This window comes from Sminthopsis crassicaudata, chromosome 1 (assembly GCF_048593235.1).
Source record: "Sminthopsis crassicaudata isolate SCR6 chromosome 1, ASM4859323v1, whole genome shotgun sequence".
Classification (NCBI taxonomy): Eukaryota; Metazoa; Chordata; class Mammalia; order Dasyuromorphia; family Dasyuridae; genus Sminthopsis; species Sminthopsis crassicaudata.
Window position 1 is genome coordinate 635261771 of NC_133617.1, and position 15780 is coordinate 635277550.

Consider the following 15780-nt stretch of genomic DNA (forward strand, 5'->3'; position numbering starts at 1 on the left):
TGTAAGTGTGAGCATGCGTGCTTTGTTGTTACTAAAGATGAAAATACATAATTAATACAGGTTCTTAACTTCTTCAACGTTTAATGACAGGCTGAGAGGTTGACAGTCATTTACACTAAGGAAACACCTGAGAGTTTTCAGACCAAAAGTGAATTGCAGAAGGTAAAACAATAATAAAGAAAAAGAATAAAAGATGGTTAACTAGTTGAGCTTCAACTCATTTTTACTATCTCTTTATTTAAAAAAAAATGTATTAACACTTCAAATGTTGATGATTTAACAGTAGCAATCCCATCCAATCCACTGCAGCTAAGCAACTAGCAACTCCCAAGTAATTTGACTTTTAATTTCTATGAAGTTGAGATGTACAATTTCAATCAAAGGTAAAAATCCTACCATAATACACATTCCAGTTAAAATGTTATGTTCTTTGGTCACATCATCCACCTTTTAAAGATAATTATACTTCATAATTATATTTCAATTACAATTTTACAAACAAAAACTATTTTTCTAAATTTATGCAACTCTTGAATGGAGAGGAAAGGGGGGAGGTGGAGGGAAAAGAAGAAAACTTTAGCGGCTAAACAATGTTACTCTTTAAAAAGAAAGCAGAAGGTTAAAAAGTTTAAGTAACATAAGGCAGCAAGTAACTCTTTAATAATCCAAAACTAGACAACTCAAATCAACAATTGTGTGTACATACACACAATTTGTGTATTTATTTATATAAAGAATGCTTCCTGAGTCAGCAAGCTGGCTATCTATTCCTCAAATATGCACACAATTATTGCTTCAATGGTAACATTTTAAGGGTTCATAGCATGCTTATTTACATTTGTTAAACTGTAACAACAGGAAAAACTGCATGTGACAATCATTCTTAAGGTCGGAGGCACAATGTAATATTCAGAAATAATTAAGTCACCCTTCTGCATACTTTTCCCAAACATTGTGCTACATACAGCTAAAATGCTGTGTAAAACAGTATTTATTATGATTTTAAAAGACCTTTTTCAAAATGAGTCACTGAAATGATCCTGTCAGAGGCTCTAAAAAATATAAATGAGTTCATTTATTCCAAATGCAACTGATCTAACAAGAACAGCTCAATGTGCTTATTAAATAGCTCTGAGTGTTTTATTTATTTGAACATTTCTGGCATGTAATGCATAAAAAGAATCTTTGCATTAACATTCTAATAGACTAGTGGGTATCTCTGTACTAACCACCTGAAAGCCCAACTCCTATGACAGCCAAATTCAAAATGATCAACTTAATTAAATGAAGACTATTATTCTTAAAAAGGACAAATATTCCAAAGTAAAAAATAAAATCATGATTACCACCAGAATTGAGTAGCAGCACACACAGGAAAAACTCATAGGGAAAATATTGTTTTGCTTTCTAGAACAGTTATATCTATTCATAATGATGAATCTTATTTATTTCAGATTTCAGGTTAAACACAAGACCAGAAAATCTGCATCTACTTAGTAATTTCTAGAGAGAGACTGTTCATTCCATTTCATTTTTATAACAATGGAATAGAATTAGTTACAATAGCTGTTCCCAAATACCTCCAAATTTCAACAACACAGAATCAGAAATGAACTGTCATCAAAAGCCCTGGCAGTAGCCAGATACAGACTGCAGCCTTTTGAAGTGGATTATGAATGGAAACTCAGAAACAGCTAAGCCTCCAGAAAATATTGCTGCAATAACCTGGGCCTTGTGAGACCTAGCTTTCAGGTGGTCATGCTGTGTGTCATCTATAGGGCTCACATTAATTTGAATGAACCACAAATTAGGTAGGCAACTTATAGAGAAAGTTTAAGCAAATTATCCTAAATCTGTGGTCTCCAGCTTTGAAAACAAACCATCCTTTCTCTTCACCCACTCCCACTTCAATTGGATGGATAGACTGTATTCATTTCAGAGAGGTAGACACTTATCTGTTTTTCATCTCTAATCAAGGGGCTTCATCCACTCCATCTTAACAAAACAAATGAATATCTAGTTTGTTCTCCTGTGCACGTATAAAGTTCAAACACATCTGTGCCCTCTTTTTTATTTTTAATTAAGAAAAATCTAGTAGAATTTACTATCCATCTGATAAAATCTGTCTGCTATAGGAATTGAATATACACCAAAGCCTTTTCTACTGCAGAACTACCTACAAACTGTATAAATTTTTTTTTCCAAAACAAAAAAGCACATCACAAATCAAATACCAAATTCCTGGGAACTGTCACATTTTCACAGTATGTTCAGGTATCCAATCTCACTAAAAGACATCTTCAAACTCAGGAAAACTAGTCGTGCTAGCAAATAAAGGAATGCGTTTATAAAACTAATCATACAATAGAATGTGGCATGAACCAAGTGCAGTGTCCTCTGCATAAATAAACATCTTAAAAAGACACAGAAATAACCCAGAAAAAATAATGACTCCTACATAACAAAGAAATCAGAATAAATATAAAATATTCAACCACATTTAAAAAAAAATAAAAGCCAAAGGAACATGTCAGTGCTCTGATGCAAGAAGTCAGGGTCATCTTGCATCTCTCTCTATCTGGACCTTGTACTATTACTCTGAAAAGGCCTATGAGAACCCAAAAGAAAATGTGGCTTCTCCATTCCCTAAAGTGGTATATTCAAGAGCAGGTACACAGATTTCTAGAAGAATATAAGGCATTGAAAACACCAAGGCCAAAATGCGCAATAGTGAGCCGAAACACTGGCATGCAATTCCCAATATTGGTGGATATTCCAAGTGCAGTAACTCATGGGCACTTATCAATTTCTTTTAAGAATTACAGTTCTTTAGAGCTGGAAAGGGACTTTGAGAGATCATCTGTTCAGTTTCAAGCACTCGCATAAGTGGTGTTATCCCCTACACAACTCGGTTCTAATTAGAATCACTACTTCATATATTGTTCTATTCCACTGAATACCACAAAAATGCTCCATGGCTTTAAATTAGAAATGCTATTTCCCACCATAACATTAATTCATTTCTACATGATCCTGAAGGAAGAATTTATAGTGTTGTTCCCTCCCCCCTCTTTTTTTAAAGGTCACATAAAATGAGAAATCCTTGCAAATAGCAATAACCACATGAGCTTTACTCCCTGGCATTTTCAAGAATCAAAAAAGTCACACCCCAACATTCCATCTACATTTTCTGCTGCTTGAAGCTTTTCTCCCTGTCTCTGTTCTGGCTGAAGCAGGGAAGAACAAAATTATTAGTTGTCAATTAGAGCTTTTCCACCATTTTTAAGAAGTTCAGTTTCCATACCACACTTGAAAGCAACAGAGCGCACCTAATAATAACTGCTAAATTAGGCCAACTCCCTTTCTTAGGTCATATTCCATGTCACACAAGAATGGAGCATAGCACTAGCCATATTCCTACAAAGTGACAGAAATTAAAATACATAGAGGTCGTAGGTGCAAACCCAACCAGAAGGAAATGTCCAGTCTGGGAACCTGTCCTTCAAGGCATCCAGCTGGGGAGACCTCTTGTCCTCTCCAGAAAAGTAATGAGCAGCTATGGCCACAGTGACCATTCCTTCAGGATGTTCTTCTGCGACCTGGCAGAGAGAAAGGGGTAGATTTCATTTAGCATTTAATCTCCCTTATCATGACCTAAAAATCATAGGTTCACACTAATACAAATTTAAATCTGCCCAAATGGGAGGGAGACACAAGGAAGAATAAAATGCACGTATTTCTACTCCTGAGCTACTTACTGGTCAGAGCCTCAATGAGCAGAAGGATGATGAGTGAGAAAACCAGTAAATGTGAACATGCCAGAATGAAAAGAAAAATAGAATTTTGTTATCAAGTATGTGCCAGCAGCTAACTTTAAAAACTATTTTGGAGAAATTAAAACTTTCAATGATGTCTTGCTATAAGAATTTTTAAAATAATTTTCAAAAAAAATCTTCAACCAAGCTGTTCTTTCTTGTTCTTTCCTCTACATGGCAGAGAGGAAACCCACTATCATAAAACTCTTCAACCTGGATCAAAGTCAGAGTTCAAACAAAACAAATCATGGCAAGCACCTAACATGTATGTAACAGATACAAAGTCAAGAACTGCATGATTTGATTCTGCTTTTAATTAATCCTCGCTCAGGCAATCCATTTTACAGTGTCACCCTGGGTGCAAACACTTTGTACACAAAGAGAATTCCTAATCAAAAGGAGGTACCATTCTCCTTCTGGAATCATCTCTCCCTGAACTGCTACTCCATTTTATGATCTAGCTGAGTTAAATGACAAGTACAATGCAAGAGAAACTTCCAAAATAAAAAATGCTGGGAAAACAAAATCAATTTTCTTCTTCCTACCTGCACATCTATCCAGAATTGCCAGGGAGAAGCCTTTAGTCCATGAGAATAAAATACAAAATAATCTCCTCCTTTACTTGTAATTGGTGTACCATTGCCAAGAGACCATCGGGAAAGGGTTGATCCTTCATGTGTGCGGACATAGAATGACATGTGACTAGGACCTATATAATAAAAAGTATAATTTAAAAGTCATTAAGGAAAACCAAAATGGTAAAAAGTCAACATTCTCCTCCCCAAACCAATCTGTGAGCGTTCCAGTCCCAAATTTCTTTTGACTTACGCCAAAAATCTAACTCATATTTATACAGTTCAGAATGAACAGTTATTGAGAATGAGTTTCAGTTCCTGGGAGGAAAACCCTCCACACATCTCAGGGCTCACATAAAAAAGGGTCTCCCCCCATGTTCTCCCCATGCCACGGTGTCGTGCCCACCTTCACAAAGCAGCCCCACCATGTGACAGAAATACCAAGTGCTGCTCACACAAGAGGCTCCGCCCTGTGCCAGCTGCTTATGCCAAAGGAAGGCAGTCAAGGTTAAGCTGAAGAATGGTGATCCTCAGCTACTTTTAGACAAACTGCAGACTCACCCTAAAGCTAGGTTAAAAGATACCAAAATAAAAGAAAGAGTAAAAAGAAGGCAGATCTCACTCACCTGTTACTTCAAAGGTTAACTTCACAGACTCTGAGGGTGTTTGCTCTTTGGATATAAGCCTAAAGCGAGAAGGGTTTCCAGGAGAAACTTCTGGTGCAGGAAGGTACCAGTTTTTCCTTATTTGAAAAAAAAAAATATATATATATATATATATATTTACAGCTTTATAAAATCCTTTTCACATATTATGGAATCTCAAGTGAAGAACCAAAAATGCAGCACATTTTCTTCAGCATACATGGGAAGTACTGAAGATGTCTAGTGCATATTAATGTAGTAGTTTCTATGACAATTGATTTCAAAAATCAACTACAATTTGTGGGGAGAGAATCTAAGTAACACCTCCCAAAAGACCAAGAGAATTAGTTAATTAAAAAAGGCTTCAAATCGTGCTACTCTTGCCCTTCTTATTGTCTTGGACCAGGCTTTTCTTCCCAAAACATACATGCTTCCTAGAAAACTTTTCTGATTATTCTAAAATATCTTAAACAAGATAAATGAGATTAAAGCTTCCTTCTCAACTGTTATCTCATGACAGAGGATCCTATGCAAGCCTACTCTTTCTAGAGTTCCCAAAAAGAATTTCTGAAGTTGAAAAAGCTGACCTACCACAGTGAGAAACTTAATCCCACAAAACAAAGCAAAATTTTGAATAAAGTTTATGATTCTCTATCCACATAAATAAATAAAAATGGAAAAGTGAGTTACTAATAAATATTTGAATATCTCTACCTACAAAAGATTTACAAATAATAATGTTCCTACCAACCTGATTAAAAAATGCACTGGAAGATACCAAGGAAATCCACAGAGGGGAGCTGCCTCCTCACAAGGGGCTCTGATGGTGTCATTGATCTCAGGAATATGAGGAGTGATGTGAGACATTCCAGTGTAATCAAATCCATTAATCCATATTCCAGAATCTCTCTTCACTATATTTCCATCCAAGCCATGAAATGTTCTGGTTAAATGCTTTGGAGAAAAATTAAGAACAAATTAATTTAAAAAGAAAAAAAAAAACTCTTAAGAAAATCTGGAAAAGGACAAAGAATCAAATCAGAAGGCAACTTTAAAAACTAAAAATGCTGTACTCCCTAAACAGTTTTGTAAATTTTATAGTAAAATACCAAAGACAACTTGAGTCACTGATACCCAAGTGAAACTACCATAAATGGTTCTTTAATGTGGGAAATTATAAAATGAAAATTTTCTCCATATCATATTAGCAATAAAGCTGATTTCCTATGACAATTTATCTCTATTTAGGAAACTCCTTCTTTTAGTTCTTCTCTATTTTGTTTCAAGATAAGGTATATTCATCCAACTGTCAATATTTTAGGGCCCACTTAAACAACCTAGGAATTATCCGGTATTTTTAATTCCCTTCTATTTTTCATTCTTTTAACAATTTGTTAGCCCTTCTACCAAAAAATAAGGGCAATAAAGAGAATAAGGAGGCTGAAGCTAATCAAGCATTGGTATTACTCTACAGCAACTCAGAGCAGTAGATTCCAATGGATTCCAAGAATATGTGATACTAACAGAAATCAACTCTTTCTTCAAATTCACCAGTACTTTAATGAACAAAACAGCCTGTATTTTCCCAAAGTTTAGGGGAATTTGTTGTCAGTCTAGAGAAATACAACTTTAAATTTAATCATAAGATAATTTGTAAATATATTTATAGCTATAATGCATTAAAACTTAAGGGGAGGGCAGTTAGATGGCCTCAGACATTTAACACTTCCTAGCTGTGTGACCCTGGACAAGTCATTTACCCCTAATTGCCTCAGCAAAAAAACCCCAAACAAACAACACCTTAACATGTGCTTCTCAAATATTTTTACAATGTTGTGATTTTGAAAATATATCTTTTTAAGGGGCAGAGTCAGGATAGCAGAGTTTAAAAGGCAGAGCTTCATTGTAATTCTCCCCCAACACCGTTAAATAATGCCATAAGACAATTCCTTGAGCAACAGAACTCATAAAAGTTTGGGGTAAAATAATTTTCCAGCCAAGACAACTCAAATCAGCAGGAAAGGTCTGTCATACCCGAGTGAGAGCATAGCACAGCTGACCACAGCCCCAGCATGCTTTGAAATCAATGAATTAGCTACCTGGCAGAACTCTCGACCCACAGATATTAGAGAATCTAACAACTACTTAAGAAAAGATTATAAGGTCTCTTTGATAGCACTAAGGCAGACCTATGCTGCCTTGCCCACATTTGGATCCCTGTGGCAGTACCAGGGCAGAGAGGAGTACTACCATACAGAGCTTGCAACTACAGGGGAGTAAGGACCCTCCTCACAATTTCAGGGCAGAAAAGGGTGCTTATGGTTACTTCCCAGTTCAAAGTATAGGCCAGTAGAGAAGTAAATACAATTCTCTAGATCAAACCACCTTGAAAGAATGAAAAACTTACAGGTCCCCACAAGTGTCTCTGAAAACAACTATACAAAATCCCCAAAGCTGGGACAGTGCTCCCTCCACCTTGAAAGCTAATCCCTACTTTTTTTTTTTTTTAATAGCTTTTTATTTACAAGATATATGCATGGTTGTAATTTTTCAGCATTGACACTTGCAAAACCTTTTGTTCCAATTTTTCCCCTCTTCCCCCCCCCACCTCCTCCCCCAGATGGCAGGTAGACCAATACATGTTAAATATGTTAAAGTATATGTTAAATACAATATACATGTCCATACAGTTATTTTGCTGCACAAGAAGAATCAGACTTTGAAATAATATACACTTAACATGTGAAGGAAATAAAAAATGCAGGCAGACAAAAATAGAGGGATTGGAAGTGCTATGTAGTGGTTCATAGTCATCTCCCAGAGTTCTTTCGCTGGGTGTAGCTGGTTCGATTCATTACTGCTATATTGGAACTGATTTGGTTCATCTCATTGTTGAAGAGGGTCAGGTCCATCAGAATTGATCATCATATAGTATTGTTGTATAATGATTTCATTCCTTTCTGAAATCATCCTGCTGGTCATTTCTTAGAGAACAATAATATTCCATAACATTCATATACCACAATTTATTCAGCCAATCTCCAACTGATGGGCACCCACTCAGTTTCCAGTGTCTGGCCACTACAAAAAGGGCTGTCACAAACATTTTGGCACATACAGAACCCTTTCCCTTCTTTAGTATTTCTTGGGATATAAGCCCAGTAGTAGCGCTGCTGGATCAAAGGGTATGCACAGTTTGATAACTTTTTGGGCATAGTTCCAAATTGTTCTCCAGAATGGCTGGATTCTTTCACAACTCCACCAGCAATGTATCAGTGTCCCAGTTTTCCCACATCCCCTCCAACATTCATCATTATTTGTTCCTGTCATCTTAGCCAATCTGACAGGTGTGTAGTATCTCAGAGTTGTCTTAATTTGCAGTTCTCTGATTAATGATGACATGGAGCATCTTTTCATATGGCTAGAAATAGTTTCAATTTTTTCATCTGAAAATTGTCTATTCATATCCTTTGACCATCTGATCCCTAGTTTAACAAAGAGTTAAAAGTCAAGTAATAAGCTGGAAAAAAATGTGCAAACAGAAAAAGATTCTGACCATAGGAAGTTACTATGGTGACAAAGAATACCAAAACACTCAGAAGATAACAAAATCAAAGCTCCCACAACCAAAGCCTCCAAGAAAAATATGAATTGATCTCAGGCCAGAGAAAAACTCAAGAAAGGATATTGAAAATCAAGTAAGAGAGGAAGAGGAAAAATTGGGAAGAGAAATAAGAATGATGTAAGAAAATCATGAAAAATAAGTCTATACAGCTTGGTAAAAAAAAAAAAAAAAAAAAAAAAACCCTACACAAAAATTAACATCTTAAAAACAGACTAGCTCTTAGCTCTTTGACCTAATGAGAATGCCTTAAAAAGCAGAATTGGCCAAAAGAAATTTTTAAAAATCCATTGAAGAAAACAACTCCTTTAAAAGTACTTAAAGCTCACTGAAGAAATTCTTTTAAAACTAGAACTGAATAAGTAAAAATTAATTTTATGAGAAATTAAGAATAAAACAAAACCAAAAGAATGAAAAAATAGAAGACAATGTGAAATATCTGACTGGAAAAACAACTGATCTGGAATATAGGTATAGGAGAGATAATTTTTAAATTATTGTCCTATATAAAAGCTATGATTAAAAAAAAAAATCCCAGAGATCATGCTTCAAGAAATTATCAAGGAAAATTGTCCTGATAGTCTAAAACAAAGGGTTGAAAGAATACATCAATCACCTTCTGAAAGTTTCCAAAATAAAAACACCCAGGAATGTTATAGACAAATTCCAGAGTTCCCAAATCAAGGAGAAAATATTGCAAGCAGCCAGAAAGAAACAATTTAAGTGAGATCATGGAGCCACAGTTGGGCTAACACAAAATTTAGCAGCTTCTATATTAAAAGATCAGAGAACCTGGAATATGATATTCTGAAAGGCAAAGAAACTAGAATTACAAACAAGAATCACTCAGAATAAACAAGGGTAATCTTAAATAGATATTCAATGAAATAAAGGATTTTAAATCAGTTTTGATGAAAAGGACAGAGCTGAATAAAAATATCTGACTTTAAAAAGTAATACTGAAGAAAATCACAAAAAGTTAAACAGGAAAGGGAAATCATAAAGAACTCAATAAAGTTAAACAATTTATATTCCTACAAGAGAAGATGATATTGTAATTCATAAGAACTTTCTCATTATTAGGGCAGTTAGAAAGAATATATGTAGACAGAGATCATATGTTTTAGTTGAATGTGAAAGAATGATATCTAAAAATTAAAATTAAGGGGCGAGAGGAAATGCACTGGGAGAAAGGCAAAGAGAAATAAAATGGGGTAAATTATCACACATAAAAGAGATAAAGAAAAAGTTTTTACATTAGAGAGGAAGAGGGGAAATTTACAGAGGGATGAATGAACTTCATTCTCATCAGAATTAGTTCAAAGAGGGAAGCACATACACACTCATCTAGATATAGAAATCTATCTTACCTTACAGGAATGTAGGAGGGAAAAGGGATAAGAGAAGATGGGGAGAAAGAGAAGAGAGGGCAGACTGGAAGAAGAGATAGAAACAAAACACTTTTGGGGAGGGACAGGACGAAAATAGAGAATAGACTAATGGGATGGGGAGAAGATGATGGACAGCTAACAATAGTAAATGTGGGACAAAAAATTTGAAACAAGTTTCTCGGATGAAGGCATTTCTTCTCTAACATGTAGAGAACTGTATCAAATTTATAAAAATAAGTACCACTCCTCAAATGATAAATCATCAAAAGATATGAAGAATTTTCACAAGAAGTAATCAAAGCTATATAGCAGTGGTCCTCAAACTTTTTAAATAGGGAGCCAGTTCACTGTCCCTCAGACTGTGGGAGGGCCGGACTATAGTAAAAACAAAAGCTCACACTCTATCACCACCCCTCAGCCCATTTGCCAAAACCAGGCGGGCGGCATCAACGTCCTCAGCGGCCACCTCTGGCCCACGGGCCTAGTTTGAGAACCCCTGCTATATAGCCTTATGAAGAAATGCTGTAACTCACTACTGATTGGAGATATACAAATTAAAACAATTCTGAGGTACTATCTCAAAAAATGATAAATGGTAGAGGGACATCTGGGGAAAATGAAACATCAATACACTGCTGGTGGAGTTGTGAAGTAATTCAACCATCCTGTATAGCAATTTGTAATTATATCCAAAGGGCTATAAAATCACGCATATCCTTTGACCTATTAATACCACTACTAGGTCTGTAACCCAAAAGAGAGAAAAAACAAAAAGGAAAAAGACCTGTATGTACAAAAATATTGATAGCAGTTCTTTTCTGAGGGCAAAGAATTAGATATTGAGAGGATATCCATCAATTGGGGAATGGTTGAGTAAGCTGTTATATGTGTTTATGATGGAATACTATTGCACTATAAGAAATGATGAGCAGGATACTCTTGAAGAAAACTGGAAAGACTTCCATAAGCTCAGATAAAATGTACTGCATGCATACAGATGATCAGGTGTGAATGACTTAGTTATTCTCAGCAATACAATAATCCAGACAACTCTGAAAGATTTGATGAAAAATGCTATCCATCCCCAGAGAAAGAACTGATAGAGTTTGAATACAGATTAAAGCATACTTCTTTTATTTTCTTTAAATTTTTTGGGGGTGTGTGTGTGTGTGTGTGTGTGTGTGTGTGTCCCTCCCCCCACAACATGACGAATATGGAAATGTTTTTGCATGACTACGTATGTAGAATCTATATAGAATTGCTTGATTTCTCAATGAGGTGTGGGGAGAGGGAAGAAGGGAGAGAACTTAGCACTCAAAGTTTTATACACACACACACACACACACACACACACACACACACCACTTATTTTTGCTTGTTCTGATTTGGCTAAATGAATATGTTTTTATTAGATCTCTAAGAAATTATCATTTTATTTCATGTCCAGCTAACAAAAATGCTCTTCTTGATGAGCATGTATCACTGCTCAGTTTTTTCCTTATTGCTATACACTAAAAAAGCCAAGATCAGCTCAACAAGATTAAACCTAGAATGGGAGCCTGGCTTTCTGATAATTAATGCAGCTCAAAATCCTCCTAAAATCTTAAAATAACTAACATAAAAAGGTTGGTGGCTTTTTTTGTGTCTTTTTTTTAATAGGTGTGCGCATGCATGTGTGTCTGTGTAGTTTTGTTTTTACCTGAAGAAAGACTCTCTTGGGCTTTGGATTAGCAGGATCAGCACTATATGGAAAGAAGATGCCACTGCAAACTAGAAGTAATGTAACTGCACATACTGAAGCCAAAGCAAATATTGTCACCTTTGTGTTTTTGGCAAGATAGATGAAGGAAATCTGAAACATAACACACAAAAAGTGGCATCAATAACAGATATCATTGATTAAAAGATGCTGTTAAAAGCACTCATCATTTAAATTATGTGCAGGCTTTTTCTACTCACTCACTCAGCTAACCCAATACACAGAGCAGAAGAAAGGTAAAACCAGCACAAACTAGTCACTTAAGAGATCAATGTGTCTATTTTCTCAATGCTTACATTACAATGCTTACAAAATAGTTCAAAATGTAAATTTTACTTTTAATATCACCTAGAACTCAGCAGAAAAAAGAGAAACCAAACCAGATTTTGAAGGGAGAAAATGTAAGACCAACAGCTCAACAATAGCTCACATTTTACAATACTGTGAAGTATATAAAGCACCTTCCTGACCACATATCTAACAAGGAAGACAGCACAAATAGTATCCCCACCTTACAGATAAAGAAACTAATACTCAAGTAGCTAAGTGATTTTTCCCATGGTCACTTTGTGCAAAAATACTGGAGTACACTCTTATTCTTTCTGAGATTCCCTCAAATTTCCAACATTCACACCAACATGTTATTTATCTTACAACTGTAGTTACACTTCATAGGGGACAGAAAGACTTACAACTGTAGGAACTACCCTAACTCTACCCCCAGTGCTGGCCTGGCCGAGTAACAATCCCTCAATTTGTCCCCCCCTTATCCCTTCTGCTGATCTGGGCAGCGTGGGTGAGGGGACATGCCAACCCTATTCCTTCTGGTGATATGACCAGGTCTCATCATCTGCTTTGCTACTGTCTCCTTGGGTCCTCTAGGTCCCTGACATTATTCCTTACTTACTGATATAAGCTCAGAGGCCTAGGGCCTTATTCCCAACATATAATTGGGCTCTTAGGAAATCTGACCCTTCTCATCATCTCTGCAGGGAAACTTTCTTTATGTAGTTTTTTTCTGCCATTAGCATGTGAATGCTTTCAGGGCAGGGATTATCACTATTTTCCTACTTGTATGCCCAACACTTAGCACAGTTCTTAGGACAAAAGTAATAGTTAAAATATGTTCATCCATTCATCTCACTTTGATCTTCACAACTATCAGTAGGTTTTGCACAAGCATTATACTCAGACATTAAAGTAGCAATCAGAACTCAAACATCAATCTTTTGACTCTCTGATAACCCTAAAGTTTTGTTCCTTAAATAAATGTTGTTGGTTTCAAGAAGTAATTTTAATAAATAAAGAACTTAAGGATTCTACCAACACAATATCTTTTTTATTTTTTGTTGAGGTAATTGATGTTAAATGACTTGCTCAGTGTCACCCACCTAGGTAGCATTAAGTGCCTGAAACCCTCCTGAGTGCAGGGCCAGAGCTCTACCCACTGCACCACCCAGCTGCCCCTGCCCTGTCCTTCATATACTCACCTTAACTAGTAGAATAACCTCATTTGTCTGCCTGCCTCAGGTCTCTCCCTTTTCTCATCCATGCCACAAACACCACTTCCAAAATTATATAGATTTGGAAGTATAAGCAATCTTAGAGGTCAGACAGCTCAATCCTTTCATTTTAGGAATGAGTACACTGGGCTAGAGGTTTAAGTTTTAGCCATGGTTACATGTCCTAGGAATTGGCAGAGTGAGGATGTGAAACCAGACTTTTTGACTTCAAAATTAGCACTATATACAGGGCACTCCCCTGCTTAATTAAACTATTACCTCTAAGATTAAACAAAAACTCCCCTGTATGTCATTTAAAGTTCTTCACAAACTAGTTCCAACTTTATTATACATTACTTCCCTTTACATACCATTTGGCCCAACCAAAGTGCCTTTCTAGATGTTCTTCATCTCTGTAACTTTGAATAGGCTATCTTCTGTGCCTAGAAGGCTCAGTGCTTCAAAATCTCTAAATCACTGCATAACTTAGCTTTAAAATCACTACTTATATTGCAGCTGTTGAAGCTTCACTCTCAAAACTGCTTCTTTTCTTATTTTATTTTGATTTTATATATACTTATATGTGTGTGTATTTTATTCCTCCTCCCCAATAAAATCTAAGTTGTTTTAGGACAAATATTGTTTCATTTTTGTCTTTGTATCCCCCACAACTAGCATAGTGTCTATCTATTATGCAGTAAGTCTTTAATAAATGTTTATTGACTAATTACTTAAATCAATGATTCAGCTTAAGATATTATTACTAAATTATTACTAATCTATCAATTATTGTTTCTCCTCCCTCTAGCTGTGTTATGTGACCTAAATGCTATGTGTTTATTCTCAAGAGTTCATAAAAAATATCAATAATCATTCAGTGAGATTCTGTATCAAGTAAACTTCATTAAAATGGAACTCAATTATCATCTGCAACAGCCTCTACAATCTCAAAACAAAATATAACAAAGACAATTTAGAAAGTTTAAGTAGAGACCTGGATCAAAATAAAATGCTTACTCAGATCATCTAACCCACAGATTTTTCATTCAATTATATTTATGTTGCTATTTGTCCCTTTAATATATCCTCCCCAGTTACTAAAATATAAATATGAACCAGTATTGCTACATCTAACCACATACTGGCAATCAAAAAGAAAAGAAAAACTAAATTTTTTTCTTACAAAATAAGAAGACAAAATCATTGCACAGAGAGCCAGAATGGAAGCCAACACAACATCAGGTGGAATTTCTGAACCACTTCTTCCTAAGATAGGTGTAAACATTTCAAACACAGCCCAAATGAGGTACAGTGCATAAAGATATGGAATAAACATGCCCAGAAGGTAAGTCAAGATAAATCTTCCTTTGGCACCTGTAAGACAGAGGGGAGAAAAAAAAGTTTACAATCTATTCTGAATTTAGATCTAGATTTTTATCACCATATATTTGAAAAGCAATTATGGAATATCTACTAGTTACTTAAATATTTAAGAAAAAATGTTTAACACTTGTCATTCTTGTGAAATTTTAAATGTAGAGTAAGAAGGCAGGCAAATTCTGATACAGTAGCATGTGTGTGTGTGTGTGTGTGTGTGTGTGTGTGTGTAAAAACTGTTGAAGACACTGGAGGCAGGGTTACAACATGTACACAAAAAAGCACAGGAAAATCAAAACTGAGGAAGTAAGGATTATTTACAATGTTGGAGAGCATGAAGAGGAGTATATTAAAGGTTTCAAAGAAAAGGTGGCATCTGAACTAAACCTTGAAAAAAGACAAGTATTTGGAGACATAAAGAAGAAAAAGTTTGGATTGAATGGTATAGTGGTAACAGATGTCAGGTCTAAAGGACAGAAATAACCCAGGATGTCATAAAGGAAAAATTCATGTAACAGAAACCAAATGAGTAAGATCCTTGAGGAACAATTAGAGCATAGGTGGACAAAGGCAATTCACCTAGCTATAACCAAAAAAAAGAAACTGACTTCTTCTCAGGACTCAGCTCATATGCTATTCTTCTAATAGGAGAAGTCTCTCTTAATTTCCTCCTCCCACTACCCCAGATAGACAATACCTGTTCATATGTTATATCTATGCTTAAAAAAAAAGTTAGCACCTTAAGGACAGGTACTGTTTTTCCTTGCATCAATTAGCCCAATCCCTTGTACACAGTAACTATGTAAACATTACTGGATTAAGTTGGAGAAAAGCCTAGGAACACATTTTAGTAGAATAACAGAGGCTTTTGAATTCACATATAATCAACTTTCCAATAGTTTCAAATCACTTCTTAGATATTTTTTGTTTATGATCTGTATTGTGGATGCTAAGAACAGCATAGGAGATTTAAAAGAATGTGTCTTCTCCCCACTCTCTCATCATTAATTTCAAACTCAGGCTAAGGATCCCACCTACTCATATCTGTAACCTAACTGTGGTTCTCTAAAAACTAGAGGCAGAGTTGCAAAGTAA

The 15780-nt window shown here is 35.5% G+C and overlaps 1 protein-coding gene across 1 annotated transcript in view; it reads right to left on the reverse strand.

Annotated features, from left to right (window-relative positions):
* Nucleotides 1-220: 220 nt before the first annotated feature.
* ERMP1 (endoplasmic reticulum metallopeptidase 1) overlaps nt 221-15780 on the reverse strand; it is a 46944-nt gene continuing 31384 nt past the window's right edge. The window contains exons 10-15 of the mRNA XM_074282869.1: nt 14492-14682; nt 11747-11899; nt 5786-5988; nt 5017-5132; nt 4361-4524; nt 221-3599 (exon numbers count right to left, since the gene is read on the reverse strand). Coding sequence (XP_074138970.1) covers nt 3435-3599; nt 4361-4524; nt 5017-5132; nt 5786-5988; nt 11747-11899; nt 14492-14682 — 992 coding nt within the window. The 3' untranslated portion in view covers nt 221-3434. The remainder of the gene's footprint in view (nt 3600-4360; nt 4525-5016; nt 5133-5785; nt 5989-11746; nt 11900-14491; nt 14683-15780) is intronic.